We start from the raw sequence: 15,134 nt of genomic DNA, 5'->3' as shown, positions 1-15,134 counted from the left end.
ATATATATATATATATATATATATATATATATATATATATATATATATATATATATATATATACACACAAAGGAGCACTATATTCACAGTTTCTTTCTTTACATTTATTTTTTCACAAAATCGAGACGGCCTCACACAGTGACCACTACAGGCTCATTGTTATCTTTTACAGATAGTCGTCATTGGTTCTCAACAACACATCATGCAAGCGAACACCAGGTGTTTCTCCAGAAGCCATGTTACTCTGTGGCTTGTGTAGAGGGATCGGCTCGACAACAAAGAGACAGATAATGGTTACGGGGAGGCAATTTGTGGTTTAAAGCAGGTGTGACTCTAAACCTGCACTATGAGTGTGTGAGTGTGTGTGGCCTTATTTTATGTGGCTGTGAGATAGCAGCAACAACTCTGAGGAATATTCCCACCTGTTTACCTGTGTGAAACATGATGGTGGGTTGGAACCAGTGCTGGGTGGGTGTGATATGGGTAGAATCAAGTGAACTAATGATTTAGGTTTTAAAGGAGATCTTTCAGCGAAATCAACCAGGTTGATATATCAGTCAATATTAGCGTATATTTACTTTTGCAGATCTATTGGTATTAAGTGTATAGTCTTGACAATTATGAATCATAACTGACATTAGACAATTTAGAAGGAATGTTTGATACAATTTAGTAATTGTAATATCGTTGCGTGTTGATCCAACACAGGGCACTGATAAGTTTTGTAAAACTGCGAAACGACTGCGAAAGCTATTTTTGTGTAAAGCAATCTTGCGAAAACTAGTTTGCTTCGAGTCCCCAAATCTTGTTCTGATGCTCCCATATTCATATGAATGGAGAAACTGTTCAAAGAGTGTGTGTTAAGCAATATGTCGATTGTATATTTTATAATGTCTTTGTATGAAGGGAGTATAAACCTTTGTACATCAGATCATCCAGTATCGGCATCAGCTCATTTACTCTGCACAGGAACAACATCTCGGTTCAATCTACCAGTGGAAATAGTCACGTTAGCCAGAGCTAGCAAGATGTCAGCAATTTGGCAGTATTTTACATTGGAAAATTTTGGAGTAAAAAAAACAACTGTTGGTGTAAAACAGTAACGTGCACAGTGTGCAAGACTTTAATCAGCTCATTAGTTAATTTTTTACACAAGGTTTAACCTGGGACAGGCCATACTAGGATCATATCTCACCCATACAATATTAATTGTTTACAGATAATAAAAATAAAAGTACTTTCAGTTTTTACCACACTGTTATAAACAAAATCGTATCGGGACTTCTCTAATTTGTGCTTCTGATGATATTGTTGTAGGTCAACACCAAAATGCACACCGTCGGAAATTTATTTAAACATAAGGGAAACCGCTGTCGTACAAGATTTCATTAAATTACAAAAAGAATGGACCTTTTAATTTTGGCCTGATTTGTGCTCTGAATCACAAACATGATAATATAATTAAAGGATTAATTATAAAATGAAAAGATCATAATCTGCACATGATATTTACAGTGGCTATAATCGCATTCAGAGTCGCTTATTTTTCTTTAGCGCATCACCTCAGCTGCTCTGTGGAGAAAGAAAGAAGTTTGAATTTGATTGATCACAGCAAAAAGTGGGGGCGGACTCTGTGTTTAGCCCCAGGACCACAACACTTTGAGGCTCGCGTCATAATTAACTTATTAATACTTAACATTGTTCTCATAAGAGCCACCGGCTGTTGTGGAATTGAGAGAAAAAAACATGAGGTAGAAAACCAAAGAGAACAAGAATGCAGGAGTTTTCAGAAAAGCAAAAATATTATGACTTATGTTTCTACAAACGTAATATTCTCCGGTAACAAATAGTGCCTACAGTTAATGCATAATGTAAAGTGTAACCAGTGTGTGCCATAAACAAATCATATACGTGGGCTCAGACAGTGACAGTGAGTTATGGGAATATGTAACCACTTTTTCATAACTTGAGAATACAAATGATAAACAGGCGATGACTCTGAGAACACGCCTCGCTCTGCCTCGCTCCCACTTTCTCCACAGTTCTGCTTTTGTCCGCCTCTCCCTCTCGTTTCCTTCTCCTCATCCAAAGTCCCGAGGGGAATAACCTCCCTGACACGCATCCCTTCCTCCTCTGAGCGCGATGCTATAACTTGCCCTTACCGCTACAGTGTACTCACAGCTGCTACTTTTAATTTATCTGCCGCTGCCACGAGACAGATGGCACGTTGCCACCCCAGTGTTTGCTCGTCCAATAAATCTAGTCCTGCGTGGGGAACATCTGCTATGCAAATACACCTCGTATTGCTGTCACTTTTGTCTGTCAGCAGTAAGATAGAGATTCAGCATTACCTCATGTAACGTGCACGGCTTTCCGTCTCACTCTGTCTCCTTTCCTTAACCGTCCTCTCTCTGCCGTTGTAACTCGCTTGTCACTTTGGCTATGTTGACGACTCTTTGCTATTTTTTTCCCCCATGGTGCTACTGGCACCGTCTTCAGAGGCAAATTCACATCAGTCAGGAAGGATATGCTTTGCAGTAGGTATGCACTATAAAAGATAACTCTAGCGACCAACATTAGTAACCGCCAACAGGCACAGGCCCAGGGACCCAGGATGTCAGGGGCCACCCTGGCTTTCCCTGACAAAATGTCAATCAAAATGACAAGTACCAACAATAATTTAGACTCAAAATGAACACAAAGAAAAAGCACATGACTACAAAAATACGACAAAGACACCAAAACAAATACGAAAAGATCTAAAATAGCTTCAAATAGATTCACACAGAATATGGTTTTGGGCAAAATAACCCCTTAGAGGCATAAATTACCTCAGAGACAAAAGACAACTACAAAGAGAAGCAATATGACTACAAAAAGGCACAAAACAACTACAAAGAGAAGTAATATGACTACATAATGGGGCAACGCTCCAAACAAAAAGCATTCACAAATAGACAAAAACAACTGCTGTATTATCATTAGTGCCACATGTTTTGTGAAAAGGACCTCGAGACAGGAAAGATTTTAAATGATCAGTGACCACTATCCATTCTCTGTGAATGTGTGTGTGGAAATGCCGGCGGCTCTTCTTGCACGTCTGTGCCCGGGGAGGCCATCGTCTCATAATCTACACGGGAGTGTCGAGCCAAAAGAAGAAAAGAAAAGAAAGAAACTTCAGCTGTGAATCTTCACGCCAAAAGCTCTCACATTTTCACTTCGTTCCCTCATCAGCCTTTATCACCATGGGAACGCTCACTCTTCCCCAGTCGGTTCCTATCTACTCCACTTTGTTATAGACTATATGTTGCCAGTCCGGGACCTCAAACACATCGTCTCTCAGCTCATTCCAAGAAGCTTCAAATACAAGTCCTTACAGTTGGGAGTGATCCAGCTCTTTTTCCCCACTGTAATAATCTCATGTGTCCTTTCAGTACGCAAGCCTCCAGGTTTTTTATTTTTTAATACCATTCCAACTTTAACATCTGCTCAATCAACATCAATGCCATTACTTTTTTTAAGGAGGAGAGGTGACTGAGCTGTTGGGGAGGGTTGTATACTTACAAAGATTACCTGGTTTTATAACCTGATTATCTCGATATTTACACTTTGTTTTACATATTTATTAACACCCCTCTTAAAGAAAAGAAAAGGAAATAGTGACTAATTAGGAAAGACACTTTTTTTCTCACTATTTTAGAAGACTACAGCCGGCCACCGATTAGCCTAGCTTAGCATGCTAGCTAACAGGCTAATACAGTTTCCAATTATGGCTGCCCTAAAGCAAGGTATGATAGTGAAAGACAAGTGGAACAAGAGACATTTAGAAACAAAACATGTAAAAGAAATGATAATGTTTTTAGTCCTGTATGCAGTGAGTTTAATCTGGAGGTTTTAGACTGTCAGGAAAACATCAAGTTGATTTTCAGAATTCAAGCCTTGAGAATATTTGGCAGGCATTTTTTTATCATTCATTTTATAGAACAGTCAGACAGTAAAGTAAATACTTCATTTTTATCATTTTTATTAGACTTTTATTCGTCCAGATTGCCCCCTTTGACATTTAAAATGTCTTTTTTAAGGGGTGCCTGGCAAAGACGGCGGGATACAAGTTTCACACACAAAAGCGCATAAACAAGTCTGTCATTCAGTTCTGAGACGAGTAGGGTCAGCGTTTGAAGAATCCGTCATCCTATCCTTAAAGGAATCTGCAAATAAACCGCACATGAATACAACAGCCGCATTGATTGCTGCTCTTTTCTCCATCACAAGCCTCCAGACTCCTCTTGGACGTGCGCTTGTTCCACCCTCCGTTAAGCGATGTGCGAGCTGAACACCTGAGAGAAGTCAGCTGCTCCAACGCGCTCATTCCTTCCTTGGCAAGCGGAGCATGTCGGCAGCTTTTGAAAAAACAGCTCCCTCCATCATGCGCTATCTCTGCTCGTCTCAGCCGCTTGCTGGCACCGCAACTAACAACTACCTCAAGAAAACAACGTGCTACTTTTCTCCTCGAGGCAGGAAGTGTACCGTCAGGCCTGCCCTCCTCCTCCACAGTTGGTCCAGGTTTTCGCCCCGGCTCTTGTCATACATTCTGCCGAGCCGCCTGCCTCTGAACAGCATGGAGCCGGAGCCGGAGGCGGAGGGAACCGGCAAATGCAAAGCCTCCACAGGCGCTGAAGAAGTCCGAGCTCGTTGTGTTAAGCGTGTTTTAAACTTTTCTTCCATATTTTTAGCCTTGCTGTATTTAAAATAAAATGTTACGCTGCCCTCCTCCTCCGTTCCTGATGTTCTTGTGAGTTACTTATTTTTTCCGGCTCAACAGGCCAACAAAAGTTGTTATAGATCACACATTATAAAGTGGTCACGTATGTACTACTTACCTATTGTTACATGAATAGCGATGTGTCTCGTTAAAGGCAAGCAGCTCTTTTCCTCATCCAAGTCCATCAGCCAAGTTTTATTGAGCTTTTAACATCGCCACTTGCCTCTGGCAAAAAGAGTGTCCAACTTTTTAGGAGACTTTTTAAAGAGCTCAACCCATGATTAGGTCAGAAGTGTTGTTTTTTGATGGCTTTTTTAATGAATACAAATCTAGTTTTAAATATGCACTTTTATTCATATCCATTATCAAATACAGTTCTGGCTTTCAAAATGAACAATAAACTACATTTATAAATAACTTAAAGATTGAAGCTCGACCTGTAATTGGTTCTCTAATAAGGATGACCACTTTTTGACAGCCTAATTAGTGTTCACAACATGCCTCTACACCCTGAAATTGAGATGGGAGGATATGCCGATGACGTATCAGAAACAGAAGAGGTTTTGCTGATTAAAATGTTCACACCTTAGTTGTTATACTTGATCAGTGATGTATTAGTTCAACTGGTGGAAGCTTGTTCAGCACCAGCTACGAATGAGAAGCCTTACCAGCACTACTACTACTATGGATTACAGTACTATTACATGCCACTTCAACCCTGTCTTCTAAGAATGACAGTCCCATTACACTATATGGCATTCCCAATTACGCGTTTATCTCGGATTACAGAAATGCAACTGAAGTAAGTACAATTGTAAAGTTCTAAGTTGCTACAAAGATCTTGCATTTTGTGTTTAATTTGGCGGTCACTGTTGACACCTGAGTCTTTTTTTAGAAAACCTCTCATTTGACTGCAGCAGTCTGAGGGTTCTGCGTGGAGTCCTGGTTCCGGTTCTCCAGTGCTTCCAAAAAAGACCTTTCATATTACGCATAGTCATTTGGTCGATGGACACAATTCATTATTGCATCTTTAAGAATCAGTGTTTTTGCGATAATCAACCATCTTTTTCCTTTTGGGGGGCAAAAAGCAAAGTTGCTTCGATTGCTAATGCTGTTGCTCTCTGATTCCACCCACGAGACACTTTCACAGTTTTCAAAAGAAGACAACTCTCTAACGCTCGTGCACCTGAAAGGATCTTCCAACCTCGGGTTTGACAACTTCTGTAGATGAAAACAGTCGGAAGTTTTGTTTATGTCTTGAGAATATATAATACAAAACAACTTGATTACACTTCTGTTTCACGGGGAAAACCTGTCAAATCTTCCCAGACTGCTTTAATAATGATGAGTCACCCCCACCACTTCCCTCCTTTCTTCACCTTCAAAGCTTCATCCAGTTCCCACCGCTGCGTGCTACGAGGAGGATTTTCAGCAGAAGCGCTTCAATTATATTTCTGTCTCGTTTTTTCTTTCTTTTTCTCTTTCACAAGCATAACGTGCCCGTATATATGAACGCCCCCGGGGTGCGACGAGGGTGTGTTAGTGGGTGTGAGATTGTGTGAAGGGTGTGTGTGTGTGTGTTTATTATTTTGGGATTTTCACTCCAGGTAACCAAGGTCCTTCTGATAGCTAATATCTGTACTTTAATCTCCAGAAAGTCCTGAAAAAGCCTTTCAGGGTCTGGAAACGTTTCCACCCGGGGCCTCACAAAAAAAAGACGAGAAAAAAGGGAGTGTGTGTGTGAGCAGAAAGAGGTTGAGGCTGTTTTTCCAATCTAAGTGCTGCTGTCCTGTTGATCACTCCTCTCCTCATCTCGTTATCGAGGCCACACGTAACGTTCCTCCTCTGCCCTCCGGGTGTCTGTTCCATCACATCTTCACCTCGCTCCGACCTTCCAGCTCGGTATTGCCATCAGTATTCAGCCGCTGTTCCGCGGAGCGCTCCGGGACGAGATGGAGGCCACCAATCGTCTGCTCAGCTTGGCGACAGCAAAAAGTTTGACTGCGAGACTCCGGGAAAGCTGCTTGACAAGCGCGATCTAAATGGTTGTGTCTTGACGCAGTCACAGACAGAGAGAAGCCTTTTTGTATTGATCACAGGGACTAGATTATTTCAAGTGCGCTCAGCTGTAGGGAAGCCAGCCGCCCGGGCTGCTGTTTGATGTCAACCGTGAAAGCCCAAGAATAATGAATACCGAAGTAAACTCGAGCTGAGATGAATCCATTCTCTCTGTTTCGCTCATTGTTTTGCGGGCCAGCAAGTTTGTCAGTGTGACGCTTCGATACCTGACCTGATTTACCAAAGAGTTGAACGGAGATTCATGCTCCCAGAGGATGATTGCTCATGATTTTTATGAGCTCCAGACTCGGGCTGGTTAATATAGAGATATGATATCAATATCATGGTACGAGACCAGATATCATGTTAGATTTTTAATATGGTAATATCGGAGTAATTGTTGTCTCCTCCTGGTTGCCTCTACTATTATAAACACATTTCAGATGATTATTTATCAATTGTGTCAATATTTTGTGAAATTGCCACTGGTAAAACCCAAGATTATTTTTAAACTATTATTTTCAAGGTATTTGGTCAAACATATTGTGATATTTGACTTTTTTACATATCACGTTGTCCAACTTTTGACCTGATGTGTAGTGCCGCCATCAAGCGGTGGTGAAACTTGCAATATATGGACTAACCTTTAAATTAGTTTCATGGCATTAGTTTTAACTATGTTTTAAAATCTATCGACTTGCCTTCTATTGCAGGTACGTTTGTAAATGAGAATTGATTCTTAATTGACTTATCTGGTTAAATAAGGGTAAAATAACAGAAATTTTAAATGGCATTGCAATATATTAGCCCTTGTATAAAGATGCATATTGTATCGCCAGAATCATGCCAATACACATCCCCGAAGTAAGACTTTTCTATTCAGGACCATTTACTGGTCCAAAATGTTTTGATTGGCCATTACTTTGATTTATGACCTAACACCTGGAAAACTAAAGACCTTCTCGTCATCCTCATACTTTGGGGTATGTTGGTAATTCGCAAATGGTAAAGCTGAACATGGTAAGCAAGCATACCTGCTGAACATCAAACCGTACAGCATTGAGCTGTGAGTAACGGTAGCTGTTTACTTTCACTTTTGTACTGTCATCAATTGGAGTCAAAAGTCCCTAGAAGATGTGTTTCTTACTCTCCTCTTACCGTATTAGCGAGGCCATCCAACTTACATTGTTACTACCAATCACCCTCATGCTTCTTTTCCAGCGTTTCACCAAGGTATGATCCCAATTTGCAGTGGCAATGGAAAGGTTAATTTGGACTTTATTCGGTCAATGGTTTTTCAGAACATAATTAAATTTAAAATGAGAAGTAATACTTTTCCCAAAATGGGTTTTTGATTCATGAAGCCCCTCTCTGAGATTCTCCACTGATGCCGAGTCAAAATCTCTCCTTGAACTATAATGAATACGCTACTCACAAAGTTTGAGGCAGCAGATAATCCGACAGTGGATGTTAAAGGGCATGTTTTAGCTGCTCTTTGAAGACGGCGCTGGGTGTTAATTGAAAAGCAGTATTTTAGGAGCTTGTGCTGACGATTGCGTTGCCAACGTCAAAGTCTAAGGAGAGTTAAATAAACACAGTGCAGTGGAAGAATCATATAATTATACAGAAAAAGGTTATGACATTGGCGGCATTCATTAGAATGTGAACCACACTTAATATCACCATCTATTTTAATAACCATTACAGCTGAATATATCCTTATTTTTCTTACATTTACTTTCTCTCCCCAAGCTTAACTTGTTATGATTATTTTATATAAACTCCATGCTTATGATTACCAACATATATAACAAACTGGTTTGTGCTGTTTTCAGGAAGAACTGATTCCTTTCTCCGTAATCGGTTTTCTACAAACTGTAATATTTATTCATATTCTACGGACCCTTGAGAATTTGTCTTCATTTGGATCCAGAGCAGTACCTTCATAGAGATCATATTTCCATATAGGGAGGAATTCTGCATAATCATCAACAAATATATGTCGTACCACCTCCACTCTCAATTTCTTTGTATATTCGTAAATAAATAAACACAATAAAACAAGATGAAACAATTCAGGTTTTTTGTTGTTGTACAGTAACTTGAAGTGGGGTTTCCTCCGTTTCAATGCTGTTTACTATTGCAGTCGGGAGCACTTGTCATGGAGAGAAAAACACGATCGTATGAAGAGTCACACAGCTGCATGTGTTGGCGCTCCTGTCTGGGGAGCTCCCCGCATGAATCCAAACGGCATGGGAGCGCCGCCCGGGCCCCTCCGGGTACACAGAAGAGACGCCAGCCGACATGTTGCTGAAGCGGAATATATATAATGCATGAGGCGAGAGAACGGAAGCAAGTTTAAAAGGAACCTGATCAGAAAGACGCAGGTCGAGCGGGGAGTATACATCAGTGTGGCAGGTCGGGAACAGATGGGAAAATATAGAATGAATATTCTTTGTTTAAAGTGCTTCAAGATTAGCGTCTCTCTCACTATGGGCAACGTTTGCATTGTCGCGTAGTTTGCTCAGTGTTTTCTCAGCGTCGAGCGCCGCCTTCGAGGCATCTGCTTTGCATGGGGCTGCCAATCATTTACTCTACATCAGCAAGTGCCCGAGGCAACAGCGCCACGGCAGCTCGACGGGGCATGCTACTTGAATGAACAGTCGGAGAGCGAGGGGACGTCTCCAGAGAGAAGCTACGCCGGGGTGGGCCTGCTCCGTGTTGGGAGTCCAGATCGAAAGAGAGTCAAGAGGGGAAATGGCAAAAGGAAAGAGCAGCGATCGAATCTCGCTGTCGGAGAGATTTTGACATTGAAGAGGATGTCAGGGGAGAGCTGCAGGCGAGACGCTGCGCTCTGTGATGAAGCCAAGTGGTTTGGTGAAGCTCTTTCTTTTATAATTCACTCGTTGTAGAATCAACAGTGTTCAATGTGTGGTCATCAGCAGCACCACACTGATAAATACAGTATGGGGGACAAGAGACAGAAGTATTAACAAGAAGCCCACCTCATGTGAATACTGTTAGCTCTGCTCGCACTGTTGGCGTTGTTCACGCTGTTAGCACCGTTATGAGCCACCATGTTGAGAGCCGCACGGAGGCAATCGCTCAAACATCTGGATTTTAAATTTTGCACCTTTACAAGTTTTAATAGTCTTTGCTTTTGTAATGACGAGATTAAATAGCTGAATGTAATGTGAAATGAGTTGTTTGTGTAACTCTTAGCCATCTTTATCCACTTGTCTGTCTGTATCTGAGTATCTTTCCGGAACTGTTCATCTCCCCACGTTAAAATGTTAGGTCCCAAAAGACTTTGTTTTTTATTGCTAATTTCCACGATCATGACAATTGTCCAAGGGGTGAGCTTCTGGCCACTGCACTAGAAGTAAAAAACAAACAAACATAGAACTATTACCCAACTGAGCGATTCCCCTCAACACTTTTTGGTTTTACAGCCCTTAACTTTACTGTTTTGGTTGGTTTTGGTCAGATTTCTTTTTTGTAAAGCCACTATGCACTACCTGCCCGGCATCAAGACAACAACATACATTGACTATAAATGAGTCATCTGTTTCTTCTGGATTTATAAAAGAACAATTGTTTTTAAACGCATCACAAACTTTAATAGGTGATAATATTTCATGTTTTTTTTATGCAACGAGCTCCACTGCCTCAATGAAAAGTAATAATTGCAGGTTTTAAACGTAACACTCGGTTAATCGCGGCTGCCACGGGTACATGTTTAAATGCAAAACAAAATTAATTATTCCAGTTAATGCCTAGTTTAAAACACATTTGGGCTTCTGAAAAACATTATGGCTTTGTTTATAGCTCATTTTGATAATAATAACTTAATTAGAAAAGGTCAGAATGTGAGTTCATAACTCAACACTGAAGATTCTTTAGATTAATGGGAAGTAGACACATTTTAGACTCAAGCTCCACAGATATGATAAATATATAATCTCTGACCTCTTTATGACCAGAGGGAAATGCAGCAACGTTGTTGGAACTTGTTCCCTCCCACACATATCTCTATTACTGTCTGCCTTCTCTGAGGAGCAGTGGCCTGTAATTGACACATTTTCAAAATAGAGCCGAGGAGACTTTCAAACTGATGCACAGATTGAATAGAGATGTTGATTAAAGAGGGGATATCTATAAGAAAGACAGGCAGTAGGTATAACTGTAGATGTGGATCATATTTTACTGGAAGCTAAAAGAAAAATATATATACATATTTCCAAATGGCCAGATGTATTGTTGAATATATTGATGGATTTATTTGATAAATAAACAGTTGACCATTGGCCTCATTGGAACTATTAAATAATTTACGTCCCTCAATAATTCTGTTTATTTCCCTTTTTGTTTTTCAATTTCATGCCCAAGCAGTCAACCCAAGTTGCAGGGTATATTGCACCATTCAGTCTGCGGGAGATTTATAGCAGCAATATAACAGATAACTCCTACTTAATGGCGGCAGTCCCTCCTCTGCCTCCTCAGTCAGTGTTGTTCAGCTCACTTTCATGTGTCTCTCCGAGACAAGAGCTTACTGCTGGGACACAAAGACTGCTTGTACCAAAATAGTTATAAAATTGCTACATATTTCCAATTATGCAATACAATATATATATATATATATATATATATATATATATATATATATATATATATATATATATATATATATATATATATATTATGCAGTGTTTATTTTTTTATTCTTAAAAATCAAAAATGTATATAATAAAACCTTGCTTATTTTTAGACTTTGCCACAGTTATATTTGGGGTGTCTGCTCTCCAAAACCGGTGCTTCTACTGAAGATATCCATTCTCAAATATAACTTGTGGACATTAATTGCTTTGAAAATTACATCTGGAATTATCACAAAACACAAAATGGTGTGTAACCTGAAGCTACTGTAAGATATTAGGAAAGCATGACTGTCATATAATTTCATCTTTCAGGACCTACTTCACCTACTTGAGTGAACATAGGGTTAAGTGAACATAGGGTGAGTGAACACAGAGTTAAGTGAACATAGGGTTGAATGAACATAGGATTGAGTGAACATAGAGTTGAGTGAACATAGAGTTAAGTGAACACAGAGTTAAGTGAACATAGGGTTGAGGGAACACAGAGTTAAGTGAACATAGGGTTGAATGAACATAGGATTGAGTGAACATAGAGTTGAGTGAACATAGAGTTAAGTGAACATAGAGTTAAGTGAACATAGGGTTGAGGGAACATAGGCTTGAGTGAACGTAGGGTTGAGGGAACATAAGGTTGAATGAACGTAGGGTTAAAGGAACATAAAGATCCCTCCTCTACGGTTGGGGAGCCCAGGGTAGTTTGTATTTGCCACAAAGCCTGTAAGAACAGAGTTGAAAACTAGTTTTTCTTAATGAATTCTTCTTTTTTTTTTTAAATTGTCCATCAAGAAAGTGTCTCAGGACACCAGGCTTACAAGTTGTATGATATTGTCATGAATACCTGATGTTTTCATTACTATACTGCCTGAAAGCTTTATTTCCTCATTTTTATGCTCTTAAACGACGCAATGGCTATCTTCATTCATTGTCTCAATATAACAGTTTGGATTAACATCTCAAACTTCTGCAGATCTTTTTTATTTATTTACTTTTGCTGCAGTCGACAATATCGCAGGGCCGTAGTCCACATGTCAAAAGCAAGAACTGTATAACCATCTTTCATGCTATGAAGTAATGTCAGAACGTAAATATAAACTGATAAGCTTTGCTATAGTGGGTCAGAGTAATAATAAAAGATAAAGAGCTTCAAACGCAGCAAATTGCATCCGAAGCAGCCACCTTACAATAGAAGGCTGCTAGCTTTCCCCAGCAGAGCAAGCTCAGGCACTAACAAGTGATGTTAGTTCTAAAAATGTAAAATAAGGGATGTGAAATACTCCAAATCACAAGTGAGGTGTTTTATCTGAGGAAAATGTAGGTACAAACTTACAGAACCGTTAAAAAAGGGAATATAAAAGTAAGTTTGTAACATATTGCAGTGGAACGTAAAACTATTGCAAACGTATTGTTGAAGTGTTGCAGTATATTGTCCTTTTCAGCTCAAAATTTCTATAGGAATGCCGTCACACAGAGCTTTACAGCTCTGTGTGCGCAATATGAGAAATTAATTTCATTTTTTACTGAAAAGGAATGTAACTGCCGTTAGTAAAACCACCTATTTTCATTGGTATGGTTTCCTTTCCAGCCATTATTACTTCATAAGTTAGAATTGGGGTGTTTTCGCGCTCTGCTCAAAGATTTATTTTACTGCTTCTGACTTTAATTCCAGCTCTGTCTCCCTTGCATGTCCGTCGGCATGATTGCTCTGTTACATTTTGTACGGCTGCAGTGTGATTGTACTACGAGGACCTAAGAATACGTCTCTGTGATAAAGATTGTGCACTCCATGTCCACTATAAAACATCAGGGAACTCATTACCTTTCCCTCTCACCAAGCTTTACATGGATCAGATATTGAAAGAACAAAACACACACACACACACACACACACACACACACACACACACACACACACACACACTGGTAATATCCATCTAATGCACTTTTTGCACCTCATAATTTCTCATAATTTTTCTTCTTTTTTTTTCTTTCTCAAGGGCCAGTATTGTCCAGAAGAGAATCATTTATTTCCAGGACGAAGGCTCCCTCACTATTCGACTGTGTGAGAAAGGTAATGGCAGCTGTCTGTCATCTCCTCTTTTCATCCTTGACTGCCCATCATGGTGCCATTATCCCTTGTTCCATCTGCTGTTAAAATCCCCCTTCTCTCACTTTTAGAGCAGAAATAGCTCGCAACCTTCCATATATATATATATATATATATATATATATATATATATATATATATATATATATATATATATATACATAGGGCGGACAGAAGTGGTGTGGAAAAATGTGAGGACTACGAATCATGCATCTCTTAAGAGTTGTATTTAAATATTCCTTTGTATTTCACCACAGCGCAGCTTTTATGTTACCTGGGATTTCACAGCAGAAGAAAAGTGCCACGCGAGATTTAAAGAGCTGTCCGCCCCCAAAATAAACACCAGACAGACAGCAAGGCGACGGGACCATTTTAACTCCGGAGCACGCGTTAATTGTGCAATGAAATAACAGAGCCCGGACATGTGTTTCAAACTTCATCTCGAATCAAATTTTCCAGGCTATTATGCATGCCAATCAAGCCACCCGGTCTCCATTTGCTGACATACGACAGGCACCTCAGATGTTTGACTCATCCTGCTCTAACTTAGATGTCGAGGATATGTGAGGATTTTTTTCAGTATATTATGACGACTCATAAATATTCAAGTACTCCCCTTGACCTATCTTTGCAAAACATTGGTTGGGGCCAATATTTGAATATTTATGAGTCTGTGTAAAAGCTAATGTGTCATTTAAATACCAGTTTATTCCAGGGATGTTTGTTGTTGTGACATTCTCACTGGGTCCAAATTGTAGTCATTTATCTTGTAATTTATGCAGGTGTTTATTAATGTCAAAGCTTGCACACTGGCCAACCACTGTTTGTCTGCTCATTCCTGAACTCTGTTTTCGATCATTTATGTGGCTTGTGCGTTGTCTATCTTTAAAAATGGTGTTTGTTCATGTTGACATCCTGTCTTCCTGTAGAGCATGTGTTCGGCGAGGCCACAGAAGCTCCCCCAATGGAGTGCTGCGCCTGCGGAACAGCCAAGTACAGACTCACCTTCTACGGCAACTGGTCGGAGAAAGTCCATCCCAAAGACTACCCAAGTGAGTTCAGACGGTTGGCCGCCGCCACTCAAAAAAGCCTGCTGGGTTTCTGAAAAACCAACATGCAAAGACATTGTTTGACATTTTTAACCTACAGTCAGTAGCTGGTTAGCTTAGCATAGCATAACGACGAGAAACAGAGTAACAGCTAGCCACCCAAAACAAGCAAATACACATATTGTGTATCTGTCTGTTCAGCTAATATTCACCCCTTATTTGACTTGCTTATCAGAACTCAAACCACTCAAACCTGAATAAAAAAAACAACTAAACTATAATGTATTTCAGGACGAGCCAACCACTGGTCGGCTTTGATTGGTGCGTCTCACTCCAGAGGCTACGTGCTATGGGAGTACGGGGGCTACGCCAGCGAGGGCGTCCGCCAGGTCGCTGAGTTCGGCTCCCCCATCAAGATGGAGGAAGAGATTCGACAGAAGGTAGGGGATCTGATGTCACTCCTTTTTTTCAGTCAACGGCACTATTTACAAGACTCTCCATGT

At 40.1% G+C, this 15,134-nt stretch overlaps 1 protein-coding gene across 2 annotated transcripts in view; it reads left to right on the top strand.

The window, feature by feature from the left end:
* The window catches only part of spon1b (spondin 1b), an 82,251-nt gene that overhangs the window by 15,578 nt on the left and 51,539 nt on the right, over nucleotides 1-15,134 (top strand). For both annotated transcript variants that reach the window (XM_068602769.1, XM_068602768.1), the window contains exons 4-6: nucleotides 13,473-13,546; nucleotides 14,512-14,634; nucleotides 14,923-15,071. In XM_068602769.1, the coding sequence (XP_068458870.1) occupies nucleotides 13,473-13,546; nucleotides 14,512-14,634; nucleotides 14,923-15,071 (346 nt within the window). The remainder of the gene's footprint in view (nucleotides 1-13,472; nucleotides 13,547-14,511; nucleotides 14,635-14,922; nucleotides 15,072-15,134) is intronic.

This window comes from Clinocottus analis, unplaced genomic scaffold (genome assembly GCF_023055335.1).
Source record: "Clinocottus analis isolate CAN_PGR_092001 unplaced genomic scaffold, fCliAna1.0.p SCAF_6, whole genome shotgun sequence".
Lineage (NCBI taxonomy): Eukaryota > Metazoa > Chordata > Actinopteri > Perciformes > Cottidae > Clinocottus > Clinocottus analis.
The sequence above is the reverse complement of the archived record's forward strand: the minus strand, read 5'-3'. Positions and strand labels throughout refer to the sequence as shown.